Source organism: Acipenser ruthenus, chromosome 2 (genome assembly GCF_902713425.1).
Source record: "Acipenser ruthenus chromosome 2, fAciRut3.2 maternal haplotype, whole genome shotgun sequence".
NCBI classification, from domain to species: domain Eukaryota; kingdom Metazoa; phylum Chordata; class Actinopteri; order Acipenseriformes; family Acipenseridae; genus Acipenser; species Acipenser ruthenus.
This window is the reverse complement of record NC_081190.1, coordinates 44,782,222-44,802,032: the sequence shown is the minus strand read 5'-3', so window position 1 is coordinate 44,802,032 and position 19,811 is coordinate 44,782,222. Positions and strand designations below refer to the sequence as shown.

Sequence of the window (19,811 nt, the reverse complement as noted above, 5' to 3'; positions counted from 1 at the left end):
CAAAATACATTTAAATACCAACAGCCATACCAATACTAACACACAAACAATACAAATAAACACAGGGACGGCGTGTACCCCACCACAAACCTGTAAAATATATATATTTTTAAATGGTCCTTGGAACTAAAAACAGCAACTTGTGCTTGTCACAAATGTTCTAAAAATGCACTTGATATTCTAAACCACTGAAAATTATTCTGGGGATTGCGAACTACCTGCAGATAACTGATGAATGATAAATGCTGTACTTTCATCCTTGGAGTCGCACTACCTGTTTAAGCAGGTATTTTGTCACTAATTTATTTTTTGTTCTTGGAGTGCTGACAGTAAACAAGATGCAGAGTGACTGGTGAAAATACGTATTTATATTTATTTGGATTGTGTCATATGTATTGCTTTCAGTGTTAAACTTCACCCTCTTAGGGCTTCACCTGTTGTGGAATATCATTTGCAGTTGTCATGGAGACAGGTGGGCTGCAACAGTAACACAGCAGATCGTACCACAGACTCATCTTGTCCTGTACCAAAGGTGGTTATTTGTCAGTGCTTGAAAGCCATAGTGAATAGAGACCAAAACAAACTGACTTTTCTATCCCAAATATGCCAAGACCCAACAAAACTCAGATAGAAATCAAAATGGAAGATGGTAAGTACAGCCAATTATTTACTTTACACAAGGATACAAGAGTACATGTATCCTCCTCAACAGAGTAATCCAAACCTGCATCTACTGATTTAAAAAATGCATAATTTTTATTGCTTGTAATGATGAGTACTTTTTTACCATAAATATATAAAAATTGTTCTACGTTCTATACTTACATTTAAAAAAGACCACAGGTAACATGTTTCAAAATGTTAAATGTATTCTATTAACAGCTAAAGAAAAAAAAATGTTTTCATGTTTATCATTTAAAAAATAAGGTAGGATAATTCCTGATAGGAAATGTCTTTGGGTGTAGCTTGTGTTTATTTTTCATATAAACCTCAACATTTTTAAATATATTAATTGTTTAAGTTAGCACAATATAATTTAAGATTCAAGAATGCCCTTATGATGAGTATCTATTTTTTCACAATGAGTTACCTCTGAAATTGATTTACTAGAAGCAATATCTAATTTAATTGCAAGTTTTTAATTGCAAATCCAAAGCAAAAAATGGTTTAATAATTTGAAACAGTAAAACAAATTTGAAAACATATGTAAGAAAACCTTTTATATATTAAAGTGATAAATGGACTATAGAGTTATGTAATAAAATAACCTATTTTTAATGTAATTGTTTTTTATTTTCACAGTGGGGATTGAGATTGAGCAGGTGGAGCGCGACAGTGATGGTAAGAAATGCAAAACTTTTTGGTGTGATTATTAAGCAAATATATAAAACGTTATCAACATACTGTACATTTGCATGTTATTTCCATTCCCAACCATTCATAATTACCTGTAGTTTAACATGCTGTTCTACACTTTACTTCCAAATTAAAAATATACATCAATTATATGAAAATACCAAGTATCAAGAACAGTGTATATCTCAGGTTATTTCCTTTTAACACATGACTGGTTTAATTTGCACTTACAATCTAAGTGCCAACTAAAATGAAGTAAATAAGCAAACTGATATTGAATTATACCACAAGTGCATGAACTACTAAACCTGCTGTTGGCTTACAAATGTATTCCATGTCCAAAACAGTTTTTCCCACAGTTGTCTAATTTGTTTGGCTTACAGTAACACATCATCATTTTCCATTCTTTCTATTTTAAAGCCATACTTTATATCATCTACATTTCCCCAATATTTCATTTTGTATTATGGGTGTTCTGTATGATTCTCACTCAATTTGTGGTTTATGCTTAGATAATTCCAGAAAAAACATGCTTCTGAAAAGGCTCCTCAAGGTTGATTGTGGGGAAGCATATCAGTGTTGTAATGTTGCACAATGTTTTAGTGTTTTAGCCAGTGAACATCGGAATTATATAACCTTTACCCAGTATTTATTTTGTATGATTTTTTCTTCATGGGTTTTAATCCTACCCAGATGATACAGGGAGACGTGGAAAAACAAACAGAAGACAACAAAACAATAAACCCTCCCCTGCGGGTGCCAGGAATAACAGAAATAACAACAGGTCCCAACCTCAGACTCGAAATGGTAGAAGGACTGCAGTTGAAGATGACAGTGAGGAGGAAGAAGAGGACGAAGCCCCTAAACCAAGACGAGGGAACAGGAAAAAGCTGGCTAAAGCGCAAGACAGCGATGAAGAGAGTGAGGATGAGCAGCCAAACAGGAAGACCAACAAAAAGGGTGAGAACCAGAAGCACAAAGAGGAGCCGAATAATAAAGAGAAACAAACTGATAAGAAGGGTAAAGGGAAGGATAAAGATAAAGATGACAGCAAGGATAAAAAGAAGAAAAAAAAGAAAGACAGTAGGTATGTACTGTAGGAGACATGCCTCCATTGAAAGTCCTTGTATCTGACCTGGGTTTGGAGTCTTTATGGTTTTGGGAAGCAAAATGCAGACAAACTAGTAACTTCTATACCAGCCCATTAGCCCATGTTTTCTTGTGTAGTTTGTCACTGAGGCATTTAAATTAACGGCGGTATGGATAATACAACAACCATGATTGCATGATTGCTTTTCCTTAATTGTCTAAAGTTTGAGATGCCGTTACCTGACTGTTTTATCTCCTTGGTTGCAGCTCCTCTTCCTCCTCCTCCTCCTCCTCCTCAGACGATGATGACTCTATGTCTGAGGGGGAAATGGCCAAGCTAATGGAGGAGGTTGAAGAGAAGAAGAAACTTGTGTCCAACATGAGGAATAAACCCTGGCGCATGAAGAGGAGACTGGCGGCACTAAAGTAATACAGTCAGAATGTCTGGGGAATTGCATCTTGTAGTTTACAGGAAATCACTGTTTGAATGTAACACACTATTGCTTGTGGTTGTTTTAGGCCCACTAATTAAAAAAAACTGAAATTTATAAACCATCTAAAAGTGTTTGTATAATACTTGCGATTTATTAATGGAAATACATGTCCATTCAAATTATCACAATCTACTGTTAGAATACAAAGTAATTTTCACTGATTGAGATTTATTTCCAAAAAAATTATTAATATTTCACTGTAGAGGTGGGCCTTTCTGTGAAGATGTGTCAACTGCTGACGAACCACAGACATCTTGGTGATCAAATGCTCTGTTTTATGTTTCTATTGACTGGTCAAATCAGTCAAAAACCAGCTTGGATGAAATCAGATTAACAGTCACATTGGCCGAATGTCAAATTGGATAAATGACTGTGCAGTAATCATCTGTAAAACCATTTAGTAATCTGCTTTAAAACAATAGGAGAAACATCTGCTGTATTGTACAATCGTTGCACTGTCAAACTGAGTTCATGGCAGAAGAAAATAATCATAAAATATGTGGGTTTTATTTTTGATTGCACTGCAGCCAACTTTACTAATAACTTTATTCCAACTTGACTTCTGCCCTTGGGTAGCTTGGGTGCAACCTGTTTTTTGGACGATTTGACTGTGGACAAAAACGGACACTACAGACCTGGTTTATTTGTTGGTTGCTCGTGTTAAGCAGGTAGTGTGTGTAATGTGGTCGAGTATATATTGTAAGTAAAAACTCTGTTCTGTTCACTGGACCTTTCATTGAAGATCCCTTTTCTCTACACAATCCTCCCTTTAGAGAAGCTCAAAGTTTTGTGGAAAAATTCGAAGGGGCTTTGGGCAAAGGAAAAGGAAGAAGACTGTTTGCCTATAAAGTAATGATGAGGAAGGCAAGTCATTTCTGATCACATCGCATTTCTTATTAAGTAATAGAACCTGAAGAAGAGGGCTTTACTGCCTGGTAAGGACGGCCTTGTGCACTTAAATGTTCCGAGCCAAAGGTTTTCTGTTTGTTTTTGTCGTGATTTTATGCAGCACTAGTTTTTTTTCTTTTTTTTGGCTAATGAATACAAACGATTTCCTCAATATTCTAAGAGTAATGCGGTTTGCATTTGCCTTCAGGCTTCATTATCCAAGCAGTGGACTATATCACTTCAGGGGTATTTCCAATAGCCTAAATAATACCTCAATATTAAAATAAAAAGCGGTTCTTCTGTTGATTTCTTCAACTCGTCATTCAAACCGTAGACTAGTTGCTTATTTGCTATACTAAATTTAAATAAATATATTGAACATACAGGACAATGATATTTTCTTTCATCAAGCAGAAAAAAGTTTAAATACATGAATACTGTAATTTCCAGCCAATTGATTTGGAACCGTGATTAAACAGAGTTTTAAGGACCTCCTATTGACCAATCAGGTTAAAGGAAATCTCTGATCCATGTTCTAATATACAGTATACTGCAGACAAGACTGTCATTCTATAATAACACTGTTATGCTACAATTCTTCTTTTCTTTTAATAGAAATGGATCAAGTTTCAAAGAGATTTTGACAATTTTAAGACTTCCTGTATCCCTTGGGAGAGGAAGATAAAGGAAGTTGAAAGTAAGTAGGGTTTTGCTAATATTAAAACACCTTCCTAAGAAACAATGCTGTGTCACTCTTTAGAGAGAATTATAATATGTTATGTACATGTATATACCTAAATAATCTAACATCTTAAAAAAAGTTTAAAAACAAGTGAGGTTGAAGCACTAGAGCATGCAACAGCACTTTCTATTCCCTGTTCTCACTGTTTTACCATTGCATTAGTGTGTAGATAAAGATCTCTTTTCAGTGGACAAACTGATAACCTGCCTTTGGTTTACCATTTCTATAGACTGCATTCAGGTATAACAGAAAAAAAGAAATGTTTATTTGTACCCGACCCAAGGTATAGTACAAGTAGTAACAAATACAAAATCCAGGCTTTCTCTGAGCAGCCATGACAAACCTATAGCAAAATCAATATTAGTACTGGCTGCTGCTACAGAACCATGACCAAGTAATACACCAGCAGCCTCTACTCTGTCCCAATATGCTTTTGAGTGGGTTTGTGAAGCAGTTATACGCTTTTTATTTTATCCACAGGTCACTTTGGATCCTCTGTAGCCTCCTATTTCATATTTCTCAGATGGATGTATGGAATGAATTTGGTTCTTTTTGGCATCACATTTGGGCTGGTTGTAATACCCGAGGTACTGTTAGAGTAATTTAACAAATGTAACATGGCAGCCAATTATAATACAGATTTGGTTTAGCTCATGTATAACTTTATCTTTAATTCCAGGTTCTAATGGGGCTACCTTACGGAAGTATTCCCCGCAAAACTGTCCCAAGAGCTGAACAGGCTAAAGCTATGGACTTCTCAACACTCTGGGACTTTGATGTAAGTAGGTTCAGCATTAGGAAAGCTAATCTTCATATTCTCTTAGTTTGGGTTTGTATTTTAGGAACTACAAGATTTGTAACTTCAATGGGTGTTTTTCTCCTTTCATAAAAAATGGTGCTAACCACACTTTGGAGTAAATGGCTTTGTGAATTTCCTCCCAACAAACAAATGCTCAGTATATAAGCATGTTAATTGCATGGCAAGTTATGTAATGTCATGCAGGTACCATAGACAGTGATACTGATTGAACAGGTTGTCTAGAATTTTCTCTAGTTTTGCTTGCATTAGGATTGAGGGTTTAAATTGTTGACATTGTATATTAATGACATTTTTTATTTTTCACAGGGTTATTGTAAGTACTCAGTCCTCTTTTATGGCTATTACAATGATCAACGGACAATTGGCTTACTCAAATTTCGATTACCTTTGGCATACTTGATGGTTGGGATTGGCACTTTTGGGTACAGCCTGATGGTTGTTATACGAACGTGAGTGATTTTACATTTATGCACTTTTTCTCTCAAAGGGAGCATTACCACAATTATACCTAACTATTGGATACAATATCATTTACAAGGGTTGACTGGGAAATTACTTGACCTCAGATGTGTCGAATGATAAAACAACTGGTGATTGATTGTGTATTATAAAGCAACTTTTAGCAAGCTTGACCTATAAGCCTCAAATTGAACCGTGTATCACTACATTCTAACGACAACATTGATTCTTAAGTAATACAACCCTGATTAGAGGGCATTCGTTAGCAGACCGTGTGGTGAAGGTTTTCAGTAGCTGAGCCACTGGCTACATTACAGAGAGGGTCAAATACCAAGGTAATCAGAGTTTATTGCATTTAGAAATCAGTGAACATAACATTTATTGTTATATTAAACATTTTTATATTCCAGATTTATTTACATTTCCAATGTTTTACTTCCCTTTCATTTTGAGTTGAATGTTATGTGGTAACTTTTGTGTGGTATTGACTTGGAATGTACTTCCTGATTGGTGGATGGAAGTTCTGAGGTTTATATTTTTTCACAGTCTGTTATTCTGTTTTCCAGAATGGCTTCGAATGCCAATGAAAGTGGAGGAGATGGTGAAGACTCTGACTTCCTTTTCTGCTGGAAAATGTTTACCAGTTGGGATTACCTGATTGGTAATTCAGAAACAGCTGACAACAAATTTGCTTCCATTACCACCAGTTTTAAGGTAATAATCTTAAGCGTTGTTTCTTAGCAATCTGCTAAAATGCTTTGATTTTAATGTTCAGAAACCCTATTTAAACCATTTTGATAATTAACTTAATTTGGTAGGAAGGTATTGTGGATGAAGAGGAAAACCAGAAGGATGAAAATATCCATTTAAGAAGATTCCTTCGTGTCTTGGCAAACTTCCTTATTGTATGCAGTTTAGGCGGAAGTGGTTATCTTATTTACTTTGTGGTAAAACGGTCACAGGACTTTGCTACCAGGGATAATCTGGGATGGTATGAGAAAAATGAGGTAAGGTGTTTTCTCTTTATACATTAGCTGAAATTGCATTGTACTTATCACATAAATCTTCTAATTCAGTTTTATTTTAGTAGTCTTTTACTAGCATTTTTATAAGGTAAAAAGGATAAAGAGAATGGGAGGGAGGGTGGTCAACTTTTAGATAAGATTTAGATTATTTTTATTTACCAGCAGACCATGTGAAAAGCCAGGAGCTAGTTGCATATTAAGTTCAAGGAAACATTTACCTTTATCTAGCATTCAGCAACACCCTTAAACTCAAGAAACACTTATGCCCTGTTTCTACCGCCTGGCGCTTCCGTCTCCACACAAACTGAAATTAAATGAAAAAGTGTTGATGAAGATTTACTTTCCATTTTTCATTCAATTGGGTCTTCAGAAGGTTGTCTAAAATTGTAGGTAGTGCCATAATGAAAACAGCAATGAACATTCTTTCTATTTCAGCTTCCCTTACTCAGACATAAACACAGTCAAAATACAAAATACAATCCCACAATCCCCCAGTGACTTTTGACACATGGCAAGAATTGCTGAGGTTGGCAAGGTTTGGAAAATCAGAATGCTCTTTTGATTTTGGTGGCTAGCCATGGGCAGCCGAAGCCTGTAGTGGCAGGGAGTGGAAACAAGGCATTATGGTAGTAAACTAAGCATTTCTGGATAAGCATTTCTGGATATTCATCTAAACGTTCACAAGGGTCACATTTAAAACAATTGAGGAAACTGTTGACAAACAAACCAACTGGGAAGAAAAAACTGAAGGGGAAAGTATTTGTTCTGTTCTTTTGGATAACCGGCTGCTTTACATGTATGTTGATGTGTTGCCCTGTAGGTGGAGATAGTGATGTCCTTGCTAGGACTGGTCTGTCCTCCACTCTTTGAGAGCATTGCTGAACTAGAGGAATACCACCCACGTATCGCACTAAAGTGGCAGCTGGGGAGAATTTTTGCCTTGTTCCTCGGAAACTTATATACGTTTCTTTTTGCACTGTTTGATGAGGTGAATCAAAAGGTAAAGTAGAAATCGTCTTTTTCTCATTAAAAAATACAGAAATTGCATTGTGAACTAAGTAAAGCATGAATGTATTAGGTAGAAAAAACTGCCAAAAATGTTTCCACTCAGCCTGAAATATATACCTAGGTAGAATTACAGTATTTTGAAAGTTATATCTTGTAGAGGAAATAATCAATTCAAAATACTAAAAACTTTGTTATTGTAATGAATGACACTTAAAATGACTGCCATAAGATTAGTTGTCCTGATTCAAATTGACATATTGACGTGTTTTCTTAGACGATTACTTTGTTTTCTTTCAGCTTGCAGTGGAAGAGTCTATAAAGAATGCCACAATATGGGCAACACATATGCACTATGCCAATTTCACAGGGAACACATCTGCCACTCCACCACCCATAGACCCTGCAGATGTAATAAGAGGACCATGCTGGGAAACCACTGTTGGAATTGTAATTCTGCACTTACTTGTTATTGTTATTCCAATTCAGAATACAGTCTGGGGGAAAGTCACATTGCCATTTACTCCAAAGTGTATTAGTAAGGTTGCCAAGGTTAATTTTTTATTTTATTTTTATTAACGTGTAAACTACCTGCAGGAAACTGAATAGCACCATTTAAACAACGGGTGGGGCCTTGTCAAGAAAAGTAAATGCTGGAATATTAAATTAATAATAATAAAAAAATACTTTATTACTAAGCAATACACATGTGTAAGGTAGTGAGTACAAAGCATTTGGAAAAATGCAAGGCTAATTAAAATAAAGCACAATCTTAAGCACACAGCAACTGCCGGTTAAGTTTCGCTTTTACCAAACATACTTCAGATTTCAAGGTAACTTACAGAAGCAAACTTAGAATAAAAATAAATGTGAAAAGATGTTCTTTTTTGAAATATTATTAGTGATTGTATCAGAGGTATTGGTTATATATTGTCATTTTAAACAAGAACTCTGAATTGAACTTTGCCTACCTTTCCCTATACAGTTCCACATAGAGGAAGTTGAGTCTCGTCAGGTGCATTGTGGACTCTGTAGTTTCTTATTTAGTGCTTGTATACCAAACAAATAAATAGTACATTGGGGCTTTTCAAAGAAAACAAAAAGAAAGAGAGTGCATAAGAAATGCTGACATCCGAAGCTGACATCCGAAGCTGGATTTTCTAAATAAATATAGAATAATGTATGGGTCAGAATATATTATCACACAATCAAATAGAATAATGTATGGGTCAGAATATATTATCACACAATCAAATAGAATAATGTATGGGTCAGAATATATTATCACACAATCAAATAGAATAATGTATGGGTCAGAATATATTATCACACAATCAAATAGGTCTTAAGTTGGTTTGGGGCAGTAATGCACTAGTGGTGCAGCACAATTATTGTTAAGAAAATAATGTATAAAGGCGAATTAATTAAAAACACAATTTTCCGCCCTTGAACACTGAAAGTATTTTTTTATTTAATGGTAAGTTGAATTGTATACCATTTGCCATTCAAATTATCGGCCATGATATATACTATTTAAGCGATTGTGCCCGTCAATGAAGGTGCTACCGCATGGTAGCACAATCGCGACTGGGGCATGTGATTGACAGTGGTGCTTCGAGGTAACAGCGGGCATCTACTGCTGATTGGCTGATGATATTGAATTGTTTTCTAATCAGGAACTTGATAGTCCAAGAAAAGTTTTAAACACACCGTATAAACTGAGAAACATAAGCACAGCTTTTAAATTCTTTACACGCTGTGACTGGGTGAATGAAACATGTGCTAACAGGATCCTTTTTTTAAAGTTTCAAAAGTGGCATCTCTGGTGGCTGTTGTATTATTTCAGGAAGGCATGCGAATATTTAAATTTCTAAAAAGTGTCAGCCTCCCCCAATGTACAATTTGTAGGGTTTCAAAAAATGCCATTAATTTGAGTCATTTTTTGAGTAAGACCAGCTTTGGGTTACGTCCCTTGTATAATGAGCCTGTTTCAAAAGCACCACCTGTATATAACACACATACATTTTCCAATATTTCTAAAAGGGTGCATGTTACATTACGGTAAACTAAATGCTGTTTTTCTGCAATGTAAAACATGGCTATAGTTTTATGAACATTGTTTTACTCAAAGTCATGTCTGTGTCAAGCAGTTTTATGTGCCCTACAATCATCAATGTATTGAAATACAAATTGATAACTGTATATCCAAATTTCTGATTTTAATTATTCTCAGAACTTGCCAACTTCTAAAAAGTAAATTGGTGTAATATTAACATATTTTTTTTATTTCATTTGTTATGTTATTGTTTTACAGGAGTTTGTGAAGCTTACTGTTTCTGACATACAAGTTACATATATTACTATTTTGGTTGGAGATTTCCTTCGAGCTGTGATTGTGCGATTCCTTAATTATTGCTGGTGTTGGGACCTGGAATCTGGATTTGTAAGAATACCTATGTTTTTAAAACTCTGATGTGTGTTATTTATACCTTAAAGCACTCAATCATAAACTCTAACACTATGAAAAGGTGCAACAAGTGAAGTAGAAAAACAAATTGCTTTAAGCCTACACCTAATATAGGTTTCAAACAGCTATTAAACTTTTAAATGTAGAAAATCTTGCATTTTTGTGAAAATAAACTTTATTAAGCAGTATGTAATCCATTTAATTAGCCATTATTCAGTAGCTGCTGTTCAAAGGTACCAGAGAACTGCAATGTCAACTCAAGTTCAACTTCATAATGACTTCTTGATGCATTAGCACTAATCATTATATATATATATTTTTGTTTGTTTTATTATACACAGCCATCTTATGGAGAGTTTGATATAAGTGGTAATGTGCTGGGACTTGTCTTCAATCAAGGAATGATCTGGTATGAATTGCTGTGTCCTAGCATAGAAAACTTAATTTAAAAATAGAAAGAGCAATTGATAGCACAATTAATAGCAGAATAAACCAAAAGCACCAATGTATCTGAAATAGTATTCTACTTACTCTAAATTGATTATCACTAACACACCTCTCCAACCTTTCTTGCTACTTTCTACATGCTGTTATATCTATGGGATTCTACCTTTCTCTTATCAACACAATTTCCATGTTTTTCTTTATTTTACATTTGTTGACTTTTAAGCCTTCAAGCCTAACTAATGTTGTTTAAAATGAGAAGTACTTGATTTCTAATTTTCATCTGCATTTTAGGATGGGTGCCTTCTATGCTCCAGGACTAGTTGGAATTAATGTCCTGCGTCTACTGACTTCCATGTACTACCAGTCCTGGGCTGTAATGAGTTCTAATGTTCCTCATGAACGCATTTTCAAAGCATCCAGGTCCAATAATTTTTACATGGGGCTCCTGTTGCTGATCTTGTTCCTAAGTTTGTTACCGGTAGTCTACACCATCATGACATTACCACCTTCATTTGACTGTGGACCATTCAGGTAAGGATATTACCATAAATGTTCTGTACCACACATGAGGCAGGCACACAGAAGAAGAGCTATATAGTATGAACACTGTAAGATTTTTTGGTATACAGGTATATGAGTGTTTTTTTTCAGATTCGAAATGCTTCAAATTCCATTATATGAGAATATAGCCTCATTAACATTACAAGTTGTCATTTAAATGTGTGTGTGTGGTTTACCTTTCCATTTCTCTTTTATAATGTTTGCAAGAGTCCTGTATGTGTGTGTTTTTTTTTTTTCTGGAATCAATAAGCACATACAATTGAGAGAAAATCTTAAAGTAATTGCAGCTAATTCATGGGACAGAAGTAAGGGCTGTGTGGAGGAAGAACCTTTAGGGTAGGAAAGTGCTTGTAACTTAAACAGGAGGACATAGTCTCCCCTTACCTCAGGGGGGCTGCCCTCACAGAGGTGAGGCCGATGTGGCTAGACTCCAAGACTGGGAAGCAAAGTTCATTTCTGACAAAGGGAAACAGAAAATATAATGACAGGAGAATCGAAAAGATGAAAAGAAGTCCAGAGGTCTCCCCTGGCTTGCTAAGGATCGCCTTTGCTGAGGGAGGTCAGCGTGGCTTCATTTCCCTCCAGGGAGCGACTGAAACATTGGAAAGAAAAATAAACATGCAATGGGGCCAGGGATATCCCCCAGGCGCTCAGAGCCATCTCGCAGGAGTAGAGACCATGTGGCTGGGCTCCATGTCTGGGAAATTAGCTTTACTCTCCAGAGAGGGAGACTGGCACGGATGAAAAGGAAAGAGTGTGCATGGGAAAAAGAAAACAAGAAAAGAGTTACCGATAAGATGGTTTTGTCCTCAGGTCCCCTGTGGCTCACAGAGAACCTTCCTCACAGAGGATGAGGCCGTATCTAAAGGCAATGCCGACAATGTCCCGGGTGACAAAAAAGACTGGGAGGAAATTGCTGAGGTTGAGAGAACGAAATAGGTTGAGCCTGTGGCTTCAACTATGTTGGGGCAGAGGAAGGCTGCAGGACCAGTTCTTTTAAGCTGTAGCAAGAATGAAGACTGTTCTGCAGGAGCACTGGGACCTGAGGGGTTGGGGAGAAGAAAAGCAGATTCCAACAATACATATGGGGGCAGAACAGTTGGGAGGAGCCGTAGCTGAACCACACCCCAAGGTTTCAATAAAATAGTTCCATACATTTTCTGTGCCATGCATGGCCATTCATTATAGTACATAGGTATCAAACAGAAACACATTTTTGTAATACCATTTTAAACCATGAAAGAAACACATGTATTTTCATTTTAAAACAATCTGGTATTACACTAGATCATTTAATCTGGAGGGTGAGATTGTCCTCATCCCTGCACTGGCTTCTTTCCTGTCAATAACCAATCAGCTGCATATCCTATTGACTGACAAGCTTTCAGTCAGTAACATACAGTAGTAACTTGACCCAAAAGACACCGCTGAGGGTAAAATGACCAAGAATGTAAAGTAACAGACTGGAAGACAAGGCAAGCAAACTGAAAGAGTAAGGAGCGGGGTTCCGAAAAATATAGCGTTACACGTCCCCATGTGTTGCTACAACTGTTTAAATAACGTACCTGTAATTTTTCTTTTCATTGTTATCATCCATGACAACCTTTTACACATAACTTTAAAAACCTGTTTCACAGCTCTTTTCAAAATGGCTGCTCTACTGCACTCATAGTGTAAGGATTATTGCCCACATTGTCAAACGGGTAACACAGCAATAACGATCCATGATGTGGTACGGAACAGAAAAGTCAGAGCACTTGTTTATATATATATATGTAATTAGCACTTTTCCTGTAGTGATTTACAAGACAGATCTCAAACCCCAGTGCATTAGAGTAGCCATTTTAGCAGCAGATGTCTGTTTTAATGTTTACTATAACACGTTTCTTTAAGAACTGCACATTTGAGACCAAAATCCAAAACGGGTAAGATTGATGGAATTATTTTGTTAGCTACAATTATTTTAAGTCTCAGTATTGAAGCCACGATTAATAGAACAGTCATTGAGGAAAGTCTGATTTTACTGATGTTGATTTCACCTGCCGATTACACACAATTATATCATTAATATAGTATTATACATGTTCTACATGGGTAAAGTAAAATTGGGCATTACTGGGATAAGAAATACATTTTTAAATTGGACTACCGTGAGTCAATATGGAACTCTGAACACTAATGCTAACTAATTGGTTTGTTTGTGAACAGTGGGAAATCGAAAATGTTTGATATCATTATGGAGACAATCGAATTAGATTTTCCAGCATTTATTGGAAATATCTTCAGCTACGTAGCTAACCCAGGACTGATTATCCCTGCTGTTCTGCTGATGGTGTAAGTATTGGAAATATACATATTTTAAAACATTGTTTAAATAGTAACTTTTCATCCCCCATCTGGACAGTACTAAATTACAGCATGCATAGGCTGTGATTTTTACAGTAAAACCTCAAAATGTTCAAGTATGAAATGTCTGGACTCTGAAACACTGGTCAACCAAAAGTTTTAAAACTATATAAATACTAATGTGTTTATAATCTGTAGTATGATAAGTATGTTTAATTCTTTTAATACTGTTCTGTAATTAATTGACTTTATAAATTAAATCTGTCCAAACCTATAGGATTACACTGATTATTTCTTAAGAACAATATGCAACAGGAAGACAATTTTATTTACTTTTATCCTTCTATTCTAGAGAGCTTTGTTAAGTCACAATTTATTTTAATCAAATTAGAGTTGCCTTGCATGTCACTGGCTCTTTGTTAAACTTGTGAAAATGTGCACTAAAAATGGCATTTGCTATCTAATCCACAGGTTGGCGATTTATTATTTAAACGCTGTTTCCAAAGCGTATGAAAATTCAAATCTGGAGCTTAAAAAGAAGATGCAAATGGTATGTGTAGTGGGTTGGTAAGGTCCAAAGCAGAAACAATACACAATGATTGTATTGTCCTTATAAAAAGGCTCCCATAGTACAAGTGTAGGAAAGTGTAATAAAGCATCTAGTGAAAGTATGGTAAAGCAAAGGTAATCATTGTAAAGCCCAAAGTATATTAAAAAACCTGGTAAACACCCAGTATAGCCATGTGAAAAGCATGGGACAACTGCTAAATTTACAGTGCAGATTTACTGTGGTAAACATTTATAAAAGGTAACCAAATACTGCTATAGCTTTTCAGTGCAGCATATTGTGCCACTATCCGTATCTGCTAAGATGTGTCCAGTCAACATGCATCCACGATGAAGGGGTTGAAGTTCTCCATTATCGATTCAGTCAGGAGATGCAAATACCCGTCTCATAACTGGCTCGTCCATAGATCATACTGGAAAAGAGATGGGCAACACCAGCAGTAAAGTGTCCATTGCAACTCGGCATTTAAAATACTATTGATGCCATTCCATCCATCTAATACCAGTTACCCATAAATGAACCTACATCTGAATATTAACTATCAGCACTCTGGCCTCCTGAACAATATCAAGGGTTTAACATTTAGCATTACTGATCTCATGGTTTATTTTGTATATATTTTTATAAATACCACTAACATACAAACTGTTAAAATACAGAAATGTGTTCCTTCAACAGCAACGAGATGAAGAGAAGAACCGAAGGAACAACCAAGACAGCACAAATTCGATAATGAAAGATTTAGAAGACCTGCTGCCCATCATGTCTGGGGGTGGTAACAGTACTGCACCAGGTAAACGGGATCCTTTGGATATACCCTTTGGAACTGAGTCAGTAAGATGTTTGAGCTGAGAAGTGTGTGAGTGTTCAAATGGAGTATAATGTACTGAATGAGCACCTCTTTTGAAGCATGGGGTGGGATTTGTGATGTAAAACCACTCGTCTGTAAGTCTAGACCAAACTACCTTCATGTGTGACTTACAGTAATTGACTTTCCAGGCTTGCAGAGGTGAAAGGCTGTTGCCACAGCTTCTTTCTCACCACCCTGTCCTGAGACACAGGCTGCATCTTGCCAGAACCCCCTTAAAATGTACATTTCAAATGTTTTTGGTTAAATATAAATACATTTGAATTTAATGCACTGGTACACTTTTTTATGATTTATTTTTTATGTGTTTCCAATCAATGTTAAATTCTTGCAATTTAGAGAAGTTTTCTGCAAAGTTCCATATACAGTCATTGGATTCTAAATTGCCATCCTCGGTTTTTCTTTTCTTTTAAGAGAACAAGGCAAGCACCAACAAGAATGACCTACCAAAAACTCCAAAAGGAGCGGACAAACAAGGAGGGGCATCTCGCAATGGAGGCCGTGTGAACCCTGAGAAGGAGGTGTCACTGGCAGCACAGAACCCCCGCATTGCAGTGACAAGGCCACCAGGACCCAGACCGCCAGGGCCCTTACCTGGAAACCCACAGCTGACAGTCCCTGGCCAGCGTGGACGAGGCCCACCCCAGAGAGTAGGAAGAGGGCAGCCCAGGCACTAACACGTCCACCTCACTCTGACTTTTAATTACTGTCTTCACTCAGTGTGGATTCAAGTTTGTTCGGTGCTCTTTGTAACTTTATCAGGAAATAAACCCTCAGCTCTACCACAATGGGTAATTGAAGGTTGATTCAAGGTATGAACAGGTTTTTTTTTTTTTTTTTTTTTCTCCCCAAAGAAGATAATCTGTGATTATGAAAGCCAAAATTGCACAGTACAAATAAGCAACAAATCCACATCAACTAAATATGTACAGTACTGAGTGGAACTGATTAGGAGTAACTGAACATTTTGTTTGAGGGCGATTTTATACATTTCCTAAACATATGATTCTTTACTTTTACTGCTAAATTATTAACAGGCTAAAATACCATTGATTACTCTATGTACGTTTGCAATGACTTTTGATTGTATCTGTATGTGTTACTATTGTAAAATAATGTACAGGAAATATACTACTGGCCATTTCTTTACCAATGTTTTATTATTATCTATTTTAAAATATGTATTGCACATCCCTGAACCATTTATTAAAGGTAGCCTTACATTGCAAAATTCTTCAGTGCGGTGCCAGTTACCGTGATGCTAAATGTCATGGGATTTTGTAATTTAGGATTACAAAATCTGGCCCCTGGTGTCAGAAAACATTTCTATCTTGCATCATTGCTATCTGTATTTTTTAATACATTATGTATACATCAAAAACAGTTTCAAATGTGTGTTTGTTTTATTTCAGATTAAATACTTTGCACATTTATAAATCGTTATTACATCCTTCAACCCAGGCCTGGACAAAGGCCCAGGCAAACTAGACAGCCTCCTAGGGCGTCAGATTTAGGGGGGTGGCAACATTTTTAAAATAAAAGCCAGGAATCTGCATTCTGTGTGACATTTGGCACCACGGTAACTGGCACCACACTGAAGAATCCTAACCAAACACGTTCTTTCGCATGGTATGCAGTGATTGATAGTAAATTGTGTTTGTTCTATCTATTATGCCATTCTATAGAGAAAATGGCTTTATGACTGACATACATCATCCTTATGGAGACGTGAAGTTTCAAGAAGTAAGCCAATAAGTCATCAATTTTCAACAAGAATAAGGTAATTTAATAATTTAAAGTTATGGGAATTTAAAGTGTTTTTGACGGTAAATACCAATGTTAATACAATGTGTTCAATTCTGATCTCTGAAGTCCCGAATCAAATCGATACAAAATCTGAATTGACTGTCACTGGCAATATTACTAACCTGTAAATAGACATGTAATACTATTTAAATGGGACCAAGATATGAAATGATTTCAGTGGTAAAATATATACAGTTGTAGTCAAAAGTTTACATACACCAATGGAAATATATAATTTCTAGACACTTCTCAAAAACAAAGAATTTTAGGAAAAATCTTTTTGTATCAAAAGTTTTGCTTTTGTGGATGAGGGGAAAAAAGTTACAAGAAATTGATTTCTACAATTAGTTATTTCAGCATTTTTTTTATTGCAAAACTCCAAAAATGCTAATTAAAAATACCCTTTGATGCTATGATAGTATTGTCTACAAGGTGCTAGAAATTTCAATATGATAATGCAGAACCTAATTCTAGAAAAGTCTAGAAAATGCTGGATTGTAGGTGAACATTCTTAGAGCGTATAAAAGGGTTAGGCATAGGAAGACATTACCAATAAGTCAATATGGGGAAAAAGTAAAGAGCTATCTGAAGACCTTAGGCAGAAAATGATTTATTGTCATAAAGCTGGAGAAGGATACAAGAAGATTTCCAAGCATTTGAGTATCCCAATTTCAACTATTGTTTCTATTATCAAGAAGTACAAGACTCATGGTACTGTCACAACGCTCCCTCGGTCTGGAAGAAGGAAGGTTCTTTCACCAAGAACAAGTAGAAAATTGTGAGGATGGTTAATAACAATCCGAGACTGACTGACAAAGATATTCAAAGTGAATTGGCCGCAAGTGGGACTGGGGTTTCCATTTCAATCATAGGTAGAGTATTGCATGGTGAAGGTTTCAATGGTTGCAGGCCAAGGAAAAAGCCACTCTTAGGAAAACGTCATAAGGACAGTCGCTTAACGTTTGCAAAACAACATTTGAATGATGGATATGAGTTCTGGTCAAAAGTTTTGTGGAGTGATGAAACAGAAATTGAGCCATTTGGTCATGCTGATAGTCGTTACGTTTGGAGAAAGTCTGGTGAGACATACAAAGAAAAGAACACCATACCTACTGTCAAGCATGGAGATGGTAATATCCTTCTATGGGGCTGTTTTTTTCTCTAATGACACGGTAATTTGGTTCCAATACATGGTAAAATGGATTCCACAGCATACCAAAAGATATTGGCCAATCATCTGAAACCCTCTGCTACAAAGCCTGGTTTAAAGTGCAACTGGACGTTCCAACACGACAACGATCCAAAGCACACATCAAAATCTACTTCAGAATGGTTAAAGAAGAATAAAATCAAGGTTCTGGAATGGCCTAGTCAAAGTCCTGATCTAAATCTGATTGATAATATTTGGTATGAGTTGAAGAAGGCTGTGCACAAGAGAAGTCCTCGGAATTTGAATGGACTAGAACAATTTTGCGTTGAAGAATTGGTCAAAAATCACTAAAGAATCATGCCAAAAGCTCACTGACAAATATCCTAATCATTTAAAAGATGTTATTATTGCTAAAGGTGCCTCAATTAGCTATTAATTTAATTTTCCTTGTCAGGGTATGAATACTTTTGCATTAGCATTTTTGGAGTTTTGCAAAAAATTGCTGAAATAAATCATTGTAGACATCTATTTCTTATAACTCTTTTCTTCATCCACAAAAGCAAAACTTTTGGCACAAAAGATTTTTCGTAGAATTATTTGTTCGAGAAATTTCTGGAAATTATAAATTTCTAATGGTGTATGTAAACTTTTACAACTGTATATATTTTTTTAATGTTTGAATGTTTCATGTTTTAATGTCTGCCATCACATTAAAATCTTCCTACATACGTTGTTATTACTGGGGTGACAGGACGGTTCTGTGCCTGAAACACTTTTGGCATAAAACCGGGACAGGCTGACAGTTCAGGTTAGCAGACTCCCATCATCACCAATGCATTTAACAGACAGGTGTGTAGGGTTATTCAATTGATCTGTGATAAGCTATTAGTGTCTCTTTAATTACAACTGAGAAATGTATTAATAACTTGTGCAAGTATTCTAAAAGCGTGTTTAATTACAGTGCTGTGTGTAATTACACTGACAGTATTGGAGTCTTTTGTTGTTTTTGTACAAGTTTGCATTTTCAAACATGGTGCATTGGGAGTGTTTTTTTATATAATATTGCCATAGAAATGGCTGTTTTCACCTTGGATATACTTTTGTTTCCCAACGCGTTAGATCACTTGACGGTACAGATTAATGTTAAATTGTGATCCATAAATGTAAATTAAAAAGCTACATCCTTTTGGTGTGTGCTTAGCTTATTCTAACTGTCATGTTTTCACTTTTCACGTTCTCTTTTATTATATTATTTGCTCTGCACACACTCTTAACTCAGGGGAGACGTTAAGGAGGACAGAGATGTTTAAAACTCCTAGTGGTTTATGTTCGAGCACTGGACGAGCGGTGTGTCCTTAAAACCTTTTTATTTAATCAAGAAAATCACTCAGACTCATTTATTCAAAGTTTTACGAATCAGAGCAACATCAGCGCTCCTTCGTTTTATTAAAATGCCTTTAATATTGGTTTAGCAGTTTGCGCATACTACCAAAACCCGAAAACATGTAACAATAATTAGCAATCCTAAGTTTATTACAAGCTTCAGCATTTAATACTTCAATAACATAATACAATTATATGTATTCAGTGCAGCCCTCAGGCTGGTTAAGCACAAAGCCTACAAGCACCCACTGCTATTTTTTAGCACATTCAATATAACACTCTTAATACTAAAGCATAGTTTCAAAACCTCATAGCAATACAACCAATAAATGCGAGA

General features: G+C 35.9%; 1 protein-coding gene across 1 annotated transcript; it reads left to right on the top strand.

The window, feature by feature from the left end:
- The first annotated feature begins 125 nt into the window (after positions 1-125).
- LOC117409150 (transmembrane channel-like protein 2-A) lies at positions 126-19,466 on the top strand. Its single transcript, XM_058996402.1, has 20 exons — positions 126-649; positions 1,303-1,341; positions 2,050-2,443; positions 2,713-2,871; positions 3,713-3,803; positions 4,443-4,524; positions 5,050-5,156; positions 5,249-5,347; positions 5,696-5,838; positions 6,415-6,562; positions 6,667-6,855; positions 7,694-7,873; positions 8,179-8,328; positions 10,193-10,321; positions 10,687-10,754; positions 11,084-11,323; positions 13,562-13,687; positions 14,171-14,249; positions 14,946-15,060; positions 15,550-19,466. Exons 1-20 carry the CDS (start codon positions 604-606, stop codon positions 15,810-15,812), a joined length of 2,847 nt encoding a protein of 948 aa, XP_058852385.1. The 5' UTR covers positions 126-603; the 3' UTR covers positions 15,813-19,466.
- The last annotated feature ends 345 nt before the right edge of the window (positions 19,467-19,811 follow it).